This window comes from Sylvia atricapilla, chromosome Z, assembly GCF_009819655.1.
Source record: "Sylvia atricapilla isolate bSylAtr1 chromosome Z, bSylAtr1.pri, whole genome shotgun sequence".
Taxonomy (NCBI): domain Eukaryota; kingdom Metazoa; phylum Chordata; class Aves; order Passeriformes; family Sylviidae; genus Sylvia; species Sylvia atricapilla.
The window spans coordinates 67,345,706-67,362,011 of NC_089174.1; the positions used below are offsets into that span (position 1 = coordinate 67,345,706).

At 51.1% G+C, this 16,306-nt stretch overlaps 1 protein-coding gene across 1 annotated transcript in view; it reads left to right on the top strand.

Moving 5' to 3' along the window:
- The window catches only part of CNTFR (ciliary neurotrophic factor receptor), a 139,739-nt gene that overhangs the window by 97,882 nt on the left and 25,551 nt on the right, over positions 1-16,306 (top strand). Inside the window, exon 4 of the mRNA XM_066339577.1 lies at positions 1,331-1,561. Within this exon, the coding sequence (XP_066195674.1) occupies positions 1,331-1,561 (231 nt within the window). The remainder of the gene's footprint in view (positions 1-1,330; positions 1,562-16,306) is intronic.

The window sequence follows — 16,306 nt, forward strand, 5'->3', positions numbered from 1 at the left end:
GCATTCCACTGTGCATTAATCAACACAGGGTTACCACCTGGTGGTCTGTACCATGGTGTCCTTCTGCAGCACTCTGGAATCTAGCTGTGATTTGGCTGCCCTAACAGCCTCAGCAGCACTCTGTCTTCTCTCTGCCCTGATCCCTTTTACCTGTGAGTTATGAGGGTGTTGGGCAGATCTGATCCAGCTTGGATCCCTGTCAGACTTCAACAGTGACATGTTCTACTGCTTGTTTTCACCTTTGGTCTCACAACTTTAGCTGCCATAAATCCTTGCAAGGACTTTCCCCATGTGTCAGGGCTGCTTAGTTTCCTTGGAAGGCACCTTGTCAAATGCGGTTTTGAAGCTCAGGAGAATTTTGAGAACTGAACTACCCTTGTCTGTGCACAAAGTCTTGATGAAGCCTTGAAGGAACCTCATCCCCATTCATTGTCCCGTCCTGCTTCACCCTGTGTCACGCACACGCACTCACGTGGTTTTATCCTTGCCACATGCAGCTCAGCACAGCCAAGTGTACCAACACGGGAAATACTCGGTTGCTAAGGATCATTAATGAATGTCAGCTCCAGCTCCTGTCCAGAAACCTGAGAAAATTCAATTAGGCAGCTGGTGCCCAATGAGCTGTGTTGCCCCACTCGTGAGCTGCTACATCAAACAGCTCAGCAAGGCATCATGTTATTGTGGAAAGAAAAGAAAACTCAGACAAGGAGACAAACAGCACTGCATGTACCAAGCAGCTGTGCCTTTCCGCAGCACAGTGTGGTTAGGTTGCAACCCTCCTGCCTGGTTTCCTGGAGAGGGGATTGCACCCTTTGGGATAGGGGTTTCCTGGATAGGGGATTGCAGGAATTACCTGCTTCCCATCTATACTAGTAAATACATGCAGTTTGCTGGTGACAAGTTCTGGGGCTATGTCATCTCTCTGCTGGGAGTTTCTGATGCGTGAGTTTGGTTTGTGTCCTGCAACAAGTCACCTAGACATACAACTGGCAATGTCTTGTGTGTCTGGCCGTGCTGTGGGATGTTCAGCTGGTGGGCTGTACGTGCAGCCCTGACATGTGTTCACCATAGCAAAGGTGAAAAGAAGCCATCCTGTAGGTGGACGTCACCCATGATCCCCTGGTATCTGTCAGCTGGTCCACTCTAGCCTAAAATAAATCATGGCTGGGGAAAGGAGCAGAACCTCAGTTTCCCTGGCCACCAACACAGTGTCAGTCCACACCCCAATCCTTCTCTTTACTTCCCAGATGGGAAGTTAAGATCTTATTTCCAAGGTAACTGTGCTGAGGGGCTCTGAGCTCACCTGTTTTTCTCCTGTTCCTTTCCACAGACAGCCACGTCCAATATGAGCGGGTAGGTGCAGACGTGACCATGAAGTGTGGCTCAATGGACTGGGATGCAGCCGTGACCTGGACAGCCAACGGCACCGACATTGATGAGTCCCACCTGAATGGGTCCTACCTGATCCTGAAGAATGTTGACCTGTCACAGAGTGGCCAGTACTCCTGCTATGAGGGCTCCTCCTGGCACCTCAAATACCAGACCTACCTGAGGGTGGGAAGTGAGTACCCTAGCATGTCACATTGAGTGGAACAGTCTCTGCTCCCATACTGACTCCCCACAGCCCTCTCTCCTGCCATGCCAACCCCTCTACTTTCTATACATAGGGTTGTCTGCTGCACACCACCATATGAGGTCCTCATGGCATACTAATCCCAGCTGGAATTGGCTACTCTGCCCCAAGATTTGGATCAAAGCCAGTAGATTAAATGATGCCTCAGGAATAATTTGAGAAGGGATTTACCTTCTCCCTCTAGCCCTGTGCCACAACAACCATCTCTGTAGGTGGAAAGAGCTGTCAGAGAGGATTGCAGTCAGCAAGGAAAAGCACTGGCTAGGATTACTGCAGTGTGGTTGTTTTAGAGGAACAGCCAAAAAGTGTTGATGATCCCTGGGTTTACAGGATCCTGGGTACACAGGCATGCTGGAGGACAGCTGCTCATTCCCCAGCATTTTGCGTATCTTCCGCATGGGATGCGCTGATTCCTGGGCCTCAGCAGGGGAGATAAGAGTTGTGCTGTATTTCACATGATGCTGAGAGCTGATAGCAGCTGTGTGTTTTGAGGGCTGCTGTGTTTGTACAGCTGATAGCAACTGTGTGTTTTGCTGCACAGCGTATGCAACTGGCAGCCATGGGTGTCAGAGCACCAGCCGGCATAGCCGGCTGGGGGAGAGTAACTGTGATGCATCAGCTGGAAGCCCTGCCATCCAGGAGTTCCCAAGTTTGGAAGACACAGCAGAGCCTTCCTCTGCTTCTTATCTCACCTTCTGCACCTGGCATCAGAGCCAGGGTGGTGTTTCCATCTGGGGCCATGCTCCAGGGACAGAGGGTCACAGGAGGGTCTGTGTAAGTCCTGAAAATAAGGCATGAGGAGTTCACTGCACTTAGATATTTGAATTACAGTGGTGCTCTACAGTGTCCAACTCATTTAAGGTCATGTGGGATGAATCTTGGTGTCTGGGCCAAGAAGAAGGGGTGCTGGAAGGAGGTGGAAGGCTACGTGAGAAGCAGATAAGGGGAAGCAGTCAGCACAGGGCAGGCTTAACACCAGTGAGCAGGTGTGGGGGTTGGGAGTATGGCAGACAAAAAGCCACTGCCTAACAAATGAGTCAGGGGCTTTTTAGCTGCATTATGGTGAGGAGGTGTTCACAGAGCCAGAAAAGGCAGTAGCTGGGTCCAGTGCAGGCAGCAGCACAAGGAGATCATGTTGCTCCCCTGCTTGGGCATGTGCTCACCAGATCCCATCTAGAGGAGAGGCCCCAGGCCGTGTCAGTGCACGGAGTGCAGCAGGTCTCCAGCAAGCAAGGGGAATGGGAAGAGGTCTACAGCCGCCAACCACTCCTTTGCAGCTGTGGCATCGCTGTGATTTTGCAATGGCTCTTCCATCTGCTAAGCACCTCGCTAATAGTAATCCCTGTCAATCCACTCAGGGACCCGTGGGAATTGCTCAGTGTTAGAGCCCAAATACTGCTGTTACTTATTACTGTGTGTTCCCATTTGCTGGAGACTCACAGCCCCCTGAGCACTAGGCAGCTGAGAAGCCTAGTTGGACACTGCTGGGGCCACCAGCCCCCGGAGAGAGGGTGACAAATAAATAAGCAAATGTCTGGAATTGTTAACACAATTAACTGTGCAAGGAACTAATCAGGTGAGATGCTTTTCATGGTAATTAATTTAACTGGCTGGATTTTAATTTAATGTTTTCTGTGAGGTTTCTTTTCCCAGTGCTGCACCCCCAGGCCCTGCCTCCCCCACCCTAAGTGTCCTGGCTCTGATGGGAGTGATTGATTCCCTGGAGGCGTGAGGACTCATGCAAAGGAGTGGATTTGGGAGCGTCCCAGCAGGGAATGGAGATGGGCTTGGGCATATAAATAGAGATGGGTGACTTGTGGGAGGTTTGCAGCATGGCCCTGTGGTAGCATTGCTGCTGGAGCTGAGTGCATTGGGATCCCAAAAATGGGATTTCAGGGATTTTGGATTTATTTAGTTTCAATTGCATGGGAAATTAAATGAAAACAGGCCTGTGCCTGCATTTTTCTCTTTTACTGGGGCAACAAGAAAGACGGCTGCAGCAAGAGTGAGGGGCTGGGACTGCATGTGGAGAAGTGCTGGGGATCTCATTAAATAAATGATGGTATCTGGAATGTGCTCCCCGGGTAAGGCAGAAATGTTCCTGAGCATACAACACCACAGAAAGAATGTGTAAAGGGAGCAGAGAAGGGTCGAGGACCAGGAAAGGGTGTCAATTAGCAAAGCAAGCTCTGTCGTGGGGGTCAGCAAGCAGAGGGATAAAGGGGGACCTGCCAGGAGTCAAGCAGAGTGAGACCTTGCAGAGGAAATGAAAAGGGGGGTTAGCCATATAAATACAGAGCAAACGAGGAGAGAAGAGCAGAGCTGGTTCTGCAGACAGGTTTCAGGGGAGATTAAAAGAAGGCTCGGCAGAGCCCGATACCAAATGGCCCCCACCGGGTCTGAGCAGCGATGCTGAGAGCAAGGGCAGCACAGGCTAAAGGAGAGGAGGGAGCATGAAACCTGGAGGTGATCCTCTGTTGTGGAGGCACCTTCAAAGACAACAATGCACTGAAGGCTTGGGGAGCACCTCATCCCCATGTGAGGACACCTGTTCATTAGCAAGGCTCATTAGCAGCTGCGAGGTCAGTGGTGGTACCCAGTGCAACGTGTCTCCTGTGCCTGAGCGAAGGAAAAGTCCTCATCAGGCAGCCTGACCCCACAGCACAGTGGGGCCGCATGGTGCACTTGGAAGAGGGAGCAATTAAATACGTGGAGACAAATGGAAAATGGGAAAGAAGTACAGGGGGGGCTTGCCAGGGATATATCACAGCAGATTACCCTGATAGCTCTCTTTGATAAGGAAACCAGTTTTCTAAGCCCAGAAATGTGGTCAGTGTAATCTGTCTTGACTTCAGCGAAGTATTTGCTATGATGCCACGTGGGAAATTATGAGTTAAACCAGAGAAAATGTGGATTAGTATGAGAATTGGAACACAGTTAGGAAATAGCTACAGGGGATCAGATTGTGCTGAAAAGGGGAGCTCCTGGAAGGGATGGGGGAGCTTCAGCACCATGTTTGGACTGTATTTGGGCCACTCTCTGTGGTGTTATCTGTAATGGCTCTGGCCCACAAGGACGAGGGGGCTTTGGCTGGATATGCCAGTAGCTAAGGAGGAACAAGAGGATATCTGGGGTGAGGATTTTATGCTGAAGGGACCAGTATGCTACATAATGGTGCAGGCACAGTTGTGTGAAGGTGTCTCAAAAATGTGCTTCAGCAGGTGGGAGGGAAAGCACAGCTAGCTCATTTGGTCTCTGCGATGGGTTTTACACCCAAGTCAACATCATGGGAGATGTGGCTGGGAGCCCAGCAGCACCCTGCAGAGGCTGGAGGTGGTTGGGCTATCTCACTCACGGCAGAAATGGGCACACTGGTGCATATGCAGTGGGACACAGTGCGTTCAGGGGTGGTGAGAAAGAGGGGCTTCCCAGTCTTGTCTGTTGCTGAAGGTCCTAGATCAGCTGCCTAAAAGGCATGAACCCTCCTCAGCACAAATTGGCCTGGGGGAAGCTGGCTATAGTCCAGGGGAAACCTCTTCCTGGGCACTTTGAGCAGTGACGTGTTGCTCTGCCCCTTTCTTCAGGCAGCTAAGCATTAGGTGAAGGTGTTTATCTTAAGTGATCACCTGCTCTGCAGCCTGACAGCAGCAGACGCCCTTGTGTGGCCAGGAGATGGGTCCAGGTCTTTTTTCACACCAGGCATCCCTGGCCTGAGCCCAGGGCTGAGAGCAGCAGGAGCGGGGTAGGAGGGAGCACAAGGATCTGGGTCACAGGAGCATGGTGCCAGGCTCCTGGCTGCCCCCACAGGCCACAGCTCTGCATTTGGAAACGCGCAACCAGAGGGCCCAGGGGTGGATGTAACAAAGACATTGGGAAATAATGCACTCTTGAGGTTTGGCACACGGCTCTGTATGTTACAGAATGTTATAAAAATACTGCTAATGGGCCAGAGAGGAGTGGAAATGCGCATCGGAAAGGCTGCCAGAAGCCAGAGAGTGCGCATGAGAGTGGGGAGGCCTTGTGTGCAAAGAAGGGTGGGTGGGAGGGAAGCAGTCAGGGCAGGCACCCTGCTTCAGCTCCTATCCCTCCATCCCTTTCTAACCTGCTTATCTTCATCCCGACAGAGCACCTCTTCCCCTTTGCCCTTCTGTCCTGCTTTGGGGATGCCCAAGCTCTGGTGGACATGCTTCTGACCCTCATCATTCAGCCTGCTGCCTAAAAAGGCTGCTGCCTGATGGGATGGAGTGCAAGTAGAGATGGGGTCTGCATGGGAGAGAAAATACAGCAGAATCCCCTCCAGCAGCAGGGGCACAGATGCAGGCAGTAGAGTTGTGTTCCGTGTTGGAATGGTGGCCTGGGGTCTTGTAGCCTGGTGCCAGCTCCAGCATGCCCCGTGGGCATTGCTGCCTCCCAGGCCATGGATGTGGGAAAGGGACTGGCAGAGTACAAGCAGTCCCAGGCTGGCCTGCTTCCTCCATGTCTGTCACTGCAGTGGCTGGCGAGAGAAAGAGGAAAAAACATGCGGTTTGACAGAAAATGACATGGAAAAAACAACCAAATTAACAGAAAAACAAACAAAGAAAAACCAGAGAGAGGGAGGGGGAAAGGGACAAAGCAACAGGAACCACATGTGAGCAGGGATGCCAGGAGAGCCTGAGTGTTCTCTGGACTGATTAGCAAGCAATCAAACATCGGCCACTAATAAATAATCAGGGCCTCCCTTTTCTCTGCCTTAAAAGTCTTTTTCCTCCCAGCTGCACTACAGCTGCGACCAGAGGGTTGTACTGCAAGTTTGCATCTATTTTTTTGTTGTAATTTTTAAAACATTTTTTCCATTTCACCTATCCAAAATAAAGAAGCAAAACAAGAAGGTAGTGACCTCTCCACATAAGAGATGCCCGTCTGGCTCCACCAGAGCCAGAGATGTGATCATCTCATGATCGGCACTGACTAAACAGTGGAGGAAGGCAGTACCAGGGATTAGTGTGTACTCGCCTGTTTCCATGGCTTGGCTAAGTGCAAAAAAACTGCAAAAAGGGCACTGATGACATGCCAGCTTTGGAGAACAGAAGTTTGGCTGGCTCTGGCAGCCAGTGGTAAAGACATGACACTCAGATCAGGGTGCCTCTGGTCAGGCTGGGGCTCCTGCCTGGACACCGATGGAGAAGCACAGGCCTGGGGTCAGCGTGTGCAGATAGTTCATTGTTCATGTGCAACAATCGTGGAGGGTTTTTTTTTTTTTTTTAATTGCTATTTAAGAAAAGCCCTTTTGATGGATTTTTCCCCTCTGAACTCTTCCAATCATTTCCTGTGGTGATGTAAACTTAGGCTATTTCAGGAGCAACAAGTTAAACATGACTGCAACCATTCCCTGGCACCAGGCAGGGAACAGCAGCCACCCTTTCGATTCATCCATCTCACCCTCCCAATGGGCTCCTGCGCCTTGAGGGTAGTGCTACACAGGTGCTACAGTAGTCCTACAAGGCTGTGCCCAAGCAGTGCTTGAGGGCAGTACTACATTAACAGCGACCAAGTCTACAGCAAGGGTGCAGCTAATTAATTTAAGTGACTGTTGGTGCTCCAGAATCAGGAGATGCACACCAGAGCTGTTGGGTTCACTACTGTGGAGGGTTCTTTTCTCCTATGTGCCTGTAGCACTGGGGGCTGGATAGGTGCAGTGGTCCTGCGGTGATTCACAGCCAGGCATCACACCCCGATTCCTGAGTGCCACAGAAAGGGAGTGCCAACAAGCTTGCAGGTATGCTTTGTTCATTGAAATTCAGCTTTATTTCACAAGACATGCAGGCTCTCCAGTCGCTGCCTTACCACATTATACTGTTCATGCATGGCTGGGAAAATTCATTGGATGAACTGTGCTGCCTGCAACGAGATTTTGGGTCTTGGCCCGGCTGAGAGCTGGAAAGGCATACTGGGTAACAGTATGCAAATTACTATCCCAGCTCTTTAAGGAGAAAGCCAAAAAAAACCCACCCAAAAACCCCACCACACTCCCAGACGCAATTAGTCCTAATCGAATTAGGAGCCGGACTAGAAAAACAAACACATTTGCAGGCAGCAGGCGACCTCTCTGGTGGACATGCAGTGGGCTGCAGGCTGTGTGCCACAGCAGGAAGGGCTGAATGGAGCTGTGCCCCATGGCCCATGTGTGCACACACTCGTACACTCGCACCCGCACCCATGCCCCGCTGCTCCAATCCTCCTTCCCCTCGCTGGGCTGGGCAGCCAGCCCAGCTGCAGCATAGTAGAGTGATGCTTCCTTGGCTCACTATGTAAAACATGATAATCTGGGGCAGCCCGTGTCAGAAACAATAAAAATATCCCCTCTCCCATCCCTATGGTGGCTTCCCCCTTCCCACAGGGGAGCTGGGGACAGCAAGGAGTACGTGGTGGGGCCAGCAGACCATCACAGGGCATGTATGAGTAGCCACTGCTCAGGACAGCAGTACCAGCAGCTCTGCCTTGGCCTTGCCAGTGCTGTCTGAGGGAAGAGCAGGCCCAGGAGGTGGCCAATGCATGCAGTATCCCATTCCCATGTCCCATCCCTGGGGATGTGGCCCCACACTTGACCCTAGTGACTGATGAGCTTATGCCATGTTGGGTGCTATGGAGAGTCATGGCAGGAGCATCATGTATCACGAGGGCACTGAGAAGAGGAGAAGGTGGTCATTCTCTTGCTATCTTCCTTCAGTAGCAGAGTTCTAGGGTTGCCAGCAACGAGTCAGAGCCAAGGGATGGAGTGTCTATCAAAGAGAGGCTGCTTAAGATGCCAGAACCCTCTCAGTGAAGGTGGGATCCTGAGCTTTGGACCTCCATGTGAAATGAGCCCAGATGCTCCCTGTGCATCCTCTCCTGCAGCTGGGCTGGGATTAAGATCATGGGACAGGACCAAGAGGGAGCCTGGCTCCTGGCTCCAGCTGCTGGGTTGGAGGAGAAAAGTAAAAAAGATTTTGGGGCTTGGCAGCTTCTTGGAAAACCCTCCCCATCCTTGCTTTGCACAAATACCAAACACTGCATGCAGTACCAACATCCAATGTCCTGGGTGGATGGTAGCAGAGCCTCCTTCTGCTCTCTTGAGATTTTGTTTATCTTGCCTAACATGACAAAAACAGCTCTGTAATTAAAGACTCCCAAGTCCAGTCTAAACAGCTTCCCACAATTCTTATTCTGCAGTGCCAGGAATTAGGGATGCCTAGGGAAGAAGACAAACCCTTGTCCTTGGCTGGGGGATGGTGGTCATGGGTGGGGACCATGACTGCTGTGGGGACTTGAGGGGACACACACTGCTTCTCTGTTTGCACTGGCCTCTGCTCCAGGAAGGATTTTATCTGAGCTCCTCCTAAGTGCCCCTTGTCAAAATATTTGGTGCAAGCTTCCTGCCGCCCACCAGCAATGTGTCCTCAGCTTCCAGGGTCCTGGGAGGGGAGGAACAGGCCAGGACACAGCCACCTCCTGACACTGCAACTATGGGGCAAGGAGTAAAGGAGACGATGCTCCACGTGTGAATGCTGCTTTCCTTTCTCCACCACAGCTCCAAAGGGATTTGGTACTAAAATAAAATCACTGATTGCTTCCCAGAAGGTGCTGAAAGAAGAAACCCCACCAACGTCACCAGCACAGAGTATAACTCTTGCTGTCACTACCCACATGTGCCCATGATTGCAGATACCCTGTCACCAGGGATGGGAAGACCCCACAGTGGAGATCCTCTGTGGCCACATCCCCCCTGTCTGAAGGAGAGGAGATGGCAGACAGCAGCAAATTCTCATCTTTTCCCAGTATCCAAAGCTGTTCCATCTCTCTCTGAAACTTCTGGTAATGGCTGGGAACAACAGTGGGCCCAGGCATGCTGTGAGGTGCCAGCCAAGGGCTCAGCAGGGTCAGGGGAAGGTCCAAGGTACTTCAGCGTGAAAGACATTGTCATTAGCTGTGGTTTCCCGAGCCACTGCATCTGCTGTAAATAATTCAGCAGACTAAATGTGTGCTAACAGCAGGTCAGGACAGGGAGCAGAGGAGAAGGAGCAGAGCTTTGGGCCTGGAAAGCAAGGAAGGGCACCAGGATAAAGTGAGATTATTTTCCTCCTGTTAGCTGGGCAGGATGGTGTCTCCCCCCCAGAAAAGGAGTCAGAGGGTTCCCATGCCCAATGGATCCCTTTCCTCCCCAGTCCCTTCCTGAGCTGTCAGCATCAGTACCAGAGGCAACTGCAGGACAATCTCCAGTTGCTCTTGCTCCAAGCACTTTAATGCTGTTTAAACAATTACGCAGTTGATAAATTTTGACAAGAAGAGATAGAAATAGCCTGGGAGAGCCATACAGTAGAAATGCTCTAAACAGATGTCCCTTTTCTCCCCCTCCTGTGCTCCCTGGGGGTCTTTATCATTTGCTGCCAACTGAACAAGGCAGCTTTCGCATGAGTTAGGATGGTGGGGAGGGGGAGCAAAATGCCTTATTAAAATGGTTTATGATACTATCCCTAGGGTGACAGCTGCTTGTTTTCTCTTCAGGATTGTCCTCTCTGCACTGACAGGAGCCATACAGAGCCTGCTGAGCACGGCTAATGTCAGGCTGTGTGCCCCTCTCTCCACCAGCTTACAGGGCACCAGCCTGGGCAGCCTGGCAGCTGATGATGCTGGGGAGGGAGAGATGTATTTGCCAAAAGCAAGTGAGCAGTGACTAGCTGATGTGTCAAGCAGCATGGAGAAGTGTGGTCTCACTCTGGGGACATAAAGAGCAGAGCCCAGCAGCATATGTGCAGAACCTTGTGTCAGCAGGTTCTCCAGCACTGCAATTTGCAAGTGGCAGAAATGAAGGACAGAGGGATCACAAAACCATGACTGGAACAGAGTCAGGTTCACAGAGAAACTCACTGTCCTGTGTGGCTGAGTTTGGATGTAGTACAAGGCAGGGATCCTCTGGAGATTCACTTCTGGAGGACAGGAGATCACTTAATGGGTCCATGCCAGGAAACCATGAGTAGGTTTGGAGCTACAGCTCAGACCTTAGTGCTGTATTTTTGCTCATGTTGGGCTGTCTTGTCTTGAGCATTCCCAGCCCTGGATGTTTTTCCTCTTCATAGCTGGACAGGGTGAGTAACATTGTACTGAGCACACCCCAACTCTCCACATTCCATGAGGAGCAGCCTTGCATGGCGTGGCTTGTAACATGTCATGGATGCATTGTGTCCTCTCAGTCAGGGAAGAAAACAGAGGGTTGCAAGCAGCTCTCCACCTTTTGGCTGCTTTCTGGAGGCTATGTGACCTGTGTTAGCCTGAGCCAGTGCCTGATACCAGCAGGCTGGACCTAAGGATCTGTGAAATATTTTGTTTGTATGGTGGATGAGCTAGAACTTGCCATCTTTTGATGTTTTTGCAGTTCATGTGGTGCCATTCACTTTTTTGGGGAAATAATTGCGTAGCCCTCCAACCCAAAGTTCATCCCTGCTCTTCCCATATGGACTCAAGCTGCTTCCCCTTCCCTCTGTGCCTGACTTCCCTCAGTTGCCAGCCAGGGGCAGCTGCCCTCTGAAAGGCTCTTTGCCTCACCAGCCTCTTCCTCTTCTTTCTATCTTGCCCTCACTGAAACCCAGGGACCTGGATTCCAGTGCTGCTCTGGGGACAGAGGGCAGCCTGTGCCACCTCTCATTCCTTCACCAACTTGGTGGTAAACAGGGATGTCAGTGCCTAAATGAAAAGGCAGAAGGGGAAATTAAGACACAGACTGGGGAGGAATTTTCTGAAGCCACGGAAGTGGGCTTAAAAGCCTGTGTGATGATTCTGTGCCATCCTCACCCTACAAGGCTTCGCAAATGGGGTGTGTTAGCTTGGACAGCCCCAGTGCCAGGACTCCCATCCACTGCAGACCACCCCAGGGACCTCTGATTCCACTGGTCTGCATGTTTCTGCATCATGCCATGGAGTGGGACAGCTCCCAGGCAGCCAGCCTGGACATGTCACCCATGGGCAACCTCCCCTTTCTGCCACAGCCTTCATAATGCAGCCCTTCCTTCTCCCTCTCCTGGCCAGCATGTGGGTTTGCTTGTGCTTATTCTGCTCACAGAGTCATGAATTCTAGCATGAGGGGAATCCTCCAATCTCCAACCGATCTGAGCATTGGATTTAAGTGGTCAGATAAGGTCCAAAGTCAGAAACTCTTTCGTGGAGCAAGGATCATGGAGGGAGGAGCTGGTACTGTGGGCACCCCTGCTGTTCACATCAGTGCAAAGCAGGTGTGATTATGCTGCTGGGTTGCTCTGTGCAAAAGCTCCAGGCTGTTCCTTGCTGTGAATGTCAGTGGTGATACATGGCCTTTGCAAACCCCACTTGCTTTACTGGAGCAGCATAACCACACCAACAATGCTCCCATCACCTCCAAAGGCTCAGGAGGGGAAGCACCCCTCACATTTTTAGCTGCCAAAGCGATGTTCATGGATGTGATTTTTGCCGTGGTGGTGTGAAGACTGCTGTGTCTGCCCATGGATGGTTTTGCCCAGAAGTAGAAAAGAGCAGTGGGCTTTTTCATGAGTATTAAAAAGCTCACAAAGCTCCTGTGAGAAATAGTCATTGCAGGCATCATTTTGCAGCATTCCCTGTTCCCTTGTCTCTCAGTAAAACTCAGGGATGATTCCCACTTGGAGTGAGCAAAGCAGTTGCCCAGGAACAGTGGCAGTATCAGGTCTGTGCTGCCACACACCTCCAGGGCGTAATCATGACCAAAAAAAGCAAAATGGCAGAGGGGAGAGAAGACAGCTCCTGAAGGAGTGTGCCAGGATGGAGGTGCCCCAAACTGTGAGTTTATGTTGGGACAGGCTGGCCAAAAAGGGGACTCTTGGATCCAAGACTGAGCCAGCTCTGCCAACTGCTGCATATGTACAAAGACAATATTAGATCCTTGCATAGTTCCCGTGATGTTATCAAAGAAGTGATTTGAGAAGGACCCTGGGAAAACAGGAGTAAGGAAGGATGTGAAGGGAGCAGGGGGAACTGCCAAAAGGAGAAAGACTTAAAATAGTCTGTTCAGTGACTTCAAGGGAAGCTGGAAAGATGCCTTGACTCCTTTTGGTAATTACCTCCAAGCAGAAAAGATACTGGGTACTAACCCAGCAAGCAAAGGCATAACTAGAGCAAATAACTCGAAGCTGAGCCACAATCACATTTGAATTAGAAATGAGGCTCATATTTTTAATAGAAAAAATGATTAAGCATCGGAACAAACTGCCAAAAGCCATGTTGGCTCCTCTGTCGCTTGTTATCTGCAGAGCAAGGCTGGCTGCCTTGCTGAAAGATTGTTCTGTCAAACACAAGTTATTGGGCTCAATAGAGGGGTAATGGAGGGATGTAATGGCCTGTGCAACCCAGGAGGTCAGGTGAGATGAACTAATTTTCTCCCATGGCCTTCAAGTCAGTGACTTAAGGAAGGTGCATGTTCCTGTCTTGCAGATTTAGCTTTGTGGTCGCTGTTTTTTCATCAGAAAATGTGGCTCAGGTGTTCATGGTGGAGATCAGGGCTGCAAGGAAAATCCTGCAGAACAGGAGGATGTGGGGTGTTTGGAGGATGCTGCATGTCCCCAGCTTAGGATGCTCCTCACCCTGCTCCATCCCAGGTCCATGAAGTCTTGGCTTTTTATGCACTTCTGTTCCTGGCTGGGAGGAGACAAATGTTGCCTCAGTGTTGGGGTATCTGCAAGGCACAGGGCAAGGCAGGAAAAAACAATGGGACAAAATGGGACAAGAATGGCTTAGGTCTGAGAATGGGAATGAAGAAGAGAGATAGAATGAAGATACTCATGTAAGCATTAGCATGAAGGACAGAAAGCTCTCACAGCCCTCCTTCGAGGGAGGGATTGACAGAGAGCTTTTAATGGGGGGCCGAATGGAGATAATGTGCCATCAAACAGCACGAACTCTGCCTCCAGTGTGCAGACAGGAGCTTGGCACAGCACACCCAGAAGCACTTACCTTCCCTAATGGCCAGGCAGAGCCTCCCAGGCCATCCCATAATGAGTTGCCTCCCCAGGCGAGCTGGTACAAACGGCTTGGCCAGCCCAGGGGCAATAGTGGCACAAAGCCAGTGATGCTCCAGCCCCAGCAATCCCAGCCACTCCTACTGGGTGTAAGGCAGACTCTGAGAGTGCAGTGGCGCAGCAGTTTGGGGTCAGACCTGGTTAGTTTGTCTCTTTTTCAAGTTGTCTGACCCCTCCAGGAGCAGGAAAAACCTTGAATCAGTCAGAGGGGGGCATGCACCCTGCACGTCACAGTGCTGTCATTGCTCACAGGGCCACTACCCAGGGCAGGAGCAACTGGTGGCCCAGGTTAGCAAAAGGGCTGTGGTGTGCTTGCAGCTGGAGTTTCAGGATGGTATTGCTTGTGAGTAAAGCAGCACTCACTCCCCCAGGCTCTCCACCAGCACCCTATAAGCAGCAGGCACAGCTGAGCTTATCCTGGGTGGGCAGCCCAGCAGAGACACAAGAGGAGGGGGATGCAGCCCCAGGACAGGGCTCCTTCTGAGCAGCTTTTCCCCACGAAGGAACTAACACGCCTAGCAGCTGCTGCCAAACATAATCTGGGGCACATATCAGCAGGAAGAGCTGGCTCGTGCTAGGAGGGGGCCAAGTCATGTTCACCTACCACACCGACAGTGCTCTCTGCTTTGTGTGAAAGAGGCGCTTTGATTGCTGACATCTGTAGACAATCAGATAAGAATTAGAGTTATTCTTCTAGGCATAAATGGTATTTCTAATCTCATAATCCCTTAATATTGTTCTCACCATGATGTGGCTGGTGCTAATCCCTGAGTGTTTGTTCTAGGGAAAATTTCAGGGAAGCTAGGAAGGTGCAGGAGGAGGGGTTGTCCATCTTCTCTCTCTTCAGTCCCAGAATCCCTTCTGGGTGCAAAGCAAGCGGGGACAGCAGGTCAGGCTGCAGGCCCTCTTGCCAGGCAGAGGATGCTCATACTAGGATAGGGATATTTCAGAACCCTTTCACCAGTGCTGCAAAGAACCCCCACAGGTTTTCCTGCTCCTATCACTGCTCCCTGTTTGTCTCTTGGCTGATCAGCTCTGTGGCACCACCAGTAGACTCCAGCCTTGTTTAGCTACTTGGCTGCTTTCCAAAAGCAAATACTGATCCCTGGTGAGCCCCTGGGGCCTCTATTTCTGTTCTGAAGAAGTGCAGTGAGGGAAACACCCAACTGCTGCAGAGCTGCCAAGCTCAAGGTTCCTAGTGAGGTGAGGCAGATAAGTGTTTTGTAAGGATCTGGGCTGCCTTTGGCCCTAATTTTGTATCCTCTTTGGGATGGTGTAGAGAGGACCACTTGGGCTGCTCCTTCCCCCCTCTCCTGACATTGGTGTTCTGGATATAGATGTGCCTCTCTTCAGCGACCTACAGTGGTCTTCCATACTGGCCACCTTCCAGGCACATTCAAGGTGGAAAGTGAGCTGAAAACCTCTCACCATCTATGATCAGAACAGGCAAGGATTCCTATTTCTCTTGTCCCTGCTGCATCTTCCTTTCTGCAGCCCAGCCCAGCTGTGTGTGACAGCTCCATTGGTACTGAACCATGCCAGGGGCTTGCACACCACTTCCAGCAGGAGCTGGGATGAACTTCAGCCTAGTTGATATCAAGTTCCTCTGCTGCCTGCAGCCAAGAGCATCCCACCATGGTGCAGAGATGGAAATCATGCTCTGGGCGCCAGTCCATTCCAACAGATGGTAAGGGGCCAAGGTAGCAATGCCTCAAGGAAGCAGTTTCCAGTTCAGAGGGCCTGGTGTGTGCAGACGCATGTCTGTGCCTTTCCTGTCTTCTGGGTTCCTTTGCTTTTACAGCAGTGTTGCTTCTCCTGCCGCTTCAAGTTTTTTCCCTGTTTTTATTCTGCAGAATAGATTGGAGAGGCAACAGAAATGCTTCAGCCACAGTCTGGGCATCTCCTTCATCCTGGTGAGGTGAAGGTGTTGGAAATGGCTTGGCAGCATTAAATACCCAGCAAGTCTGTCTCTGGTTAGGAAGTTTGGAGAGCCTCATGATGGTAACAGCATGCCCATGGCATGGGCATGGAGCAAGACAGGGGATGTGTGAGGAGGCACTTCCCTAGGGAAGCATGCCCATCACTGTGCCCTTCACACTGCTCTCACACCACCCTCTCCCCCAGCAACCTTCCCACCTGCCTTGCTGAAACCTGTCCATCACTGTCTTGCAGCTCTGAGCAATTTGTTACGATAGCTACATTTTTCCCTGCAGGGAGAGCTCAGATCTCTGCTGGGGTGAGGTCTCCCTCTCATTCTTCACGGCTGGAAGGGAAGGACAGGGCTTAACCTGGAGGCCAGGCACTGAAGATTGTGCCATGGGAATACTGTGATGGCAGGACTCAGGACAGAGTGGTGTGATGGTGCAACCTGTCCAGGAGTCCCTTAGTGTCTTGCAAACACTGAAACTCTGAAAAGTTCCTGGGAAGAGAGGGGTGGATGGTGCAGGTTCATAATGAGTCAGCCTGACATCACAGTGTACATCCCTCCTGCTCTCTGAAGGGTGGCAATTGGAGAAGGAGCTAGCAGGAGCTCTCATTGCACTTGGAGATGCTAATCTTCAGATTCCTAAGTGGTTTGCCCAGAAAGAAGAATTTAACGGGATTTGCAATTCACTGGCAACTTTGGAAAATGCCC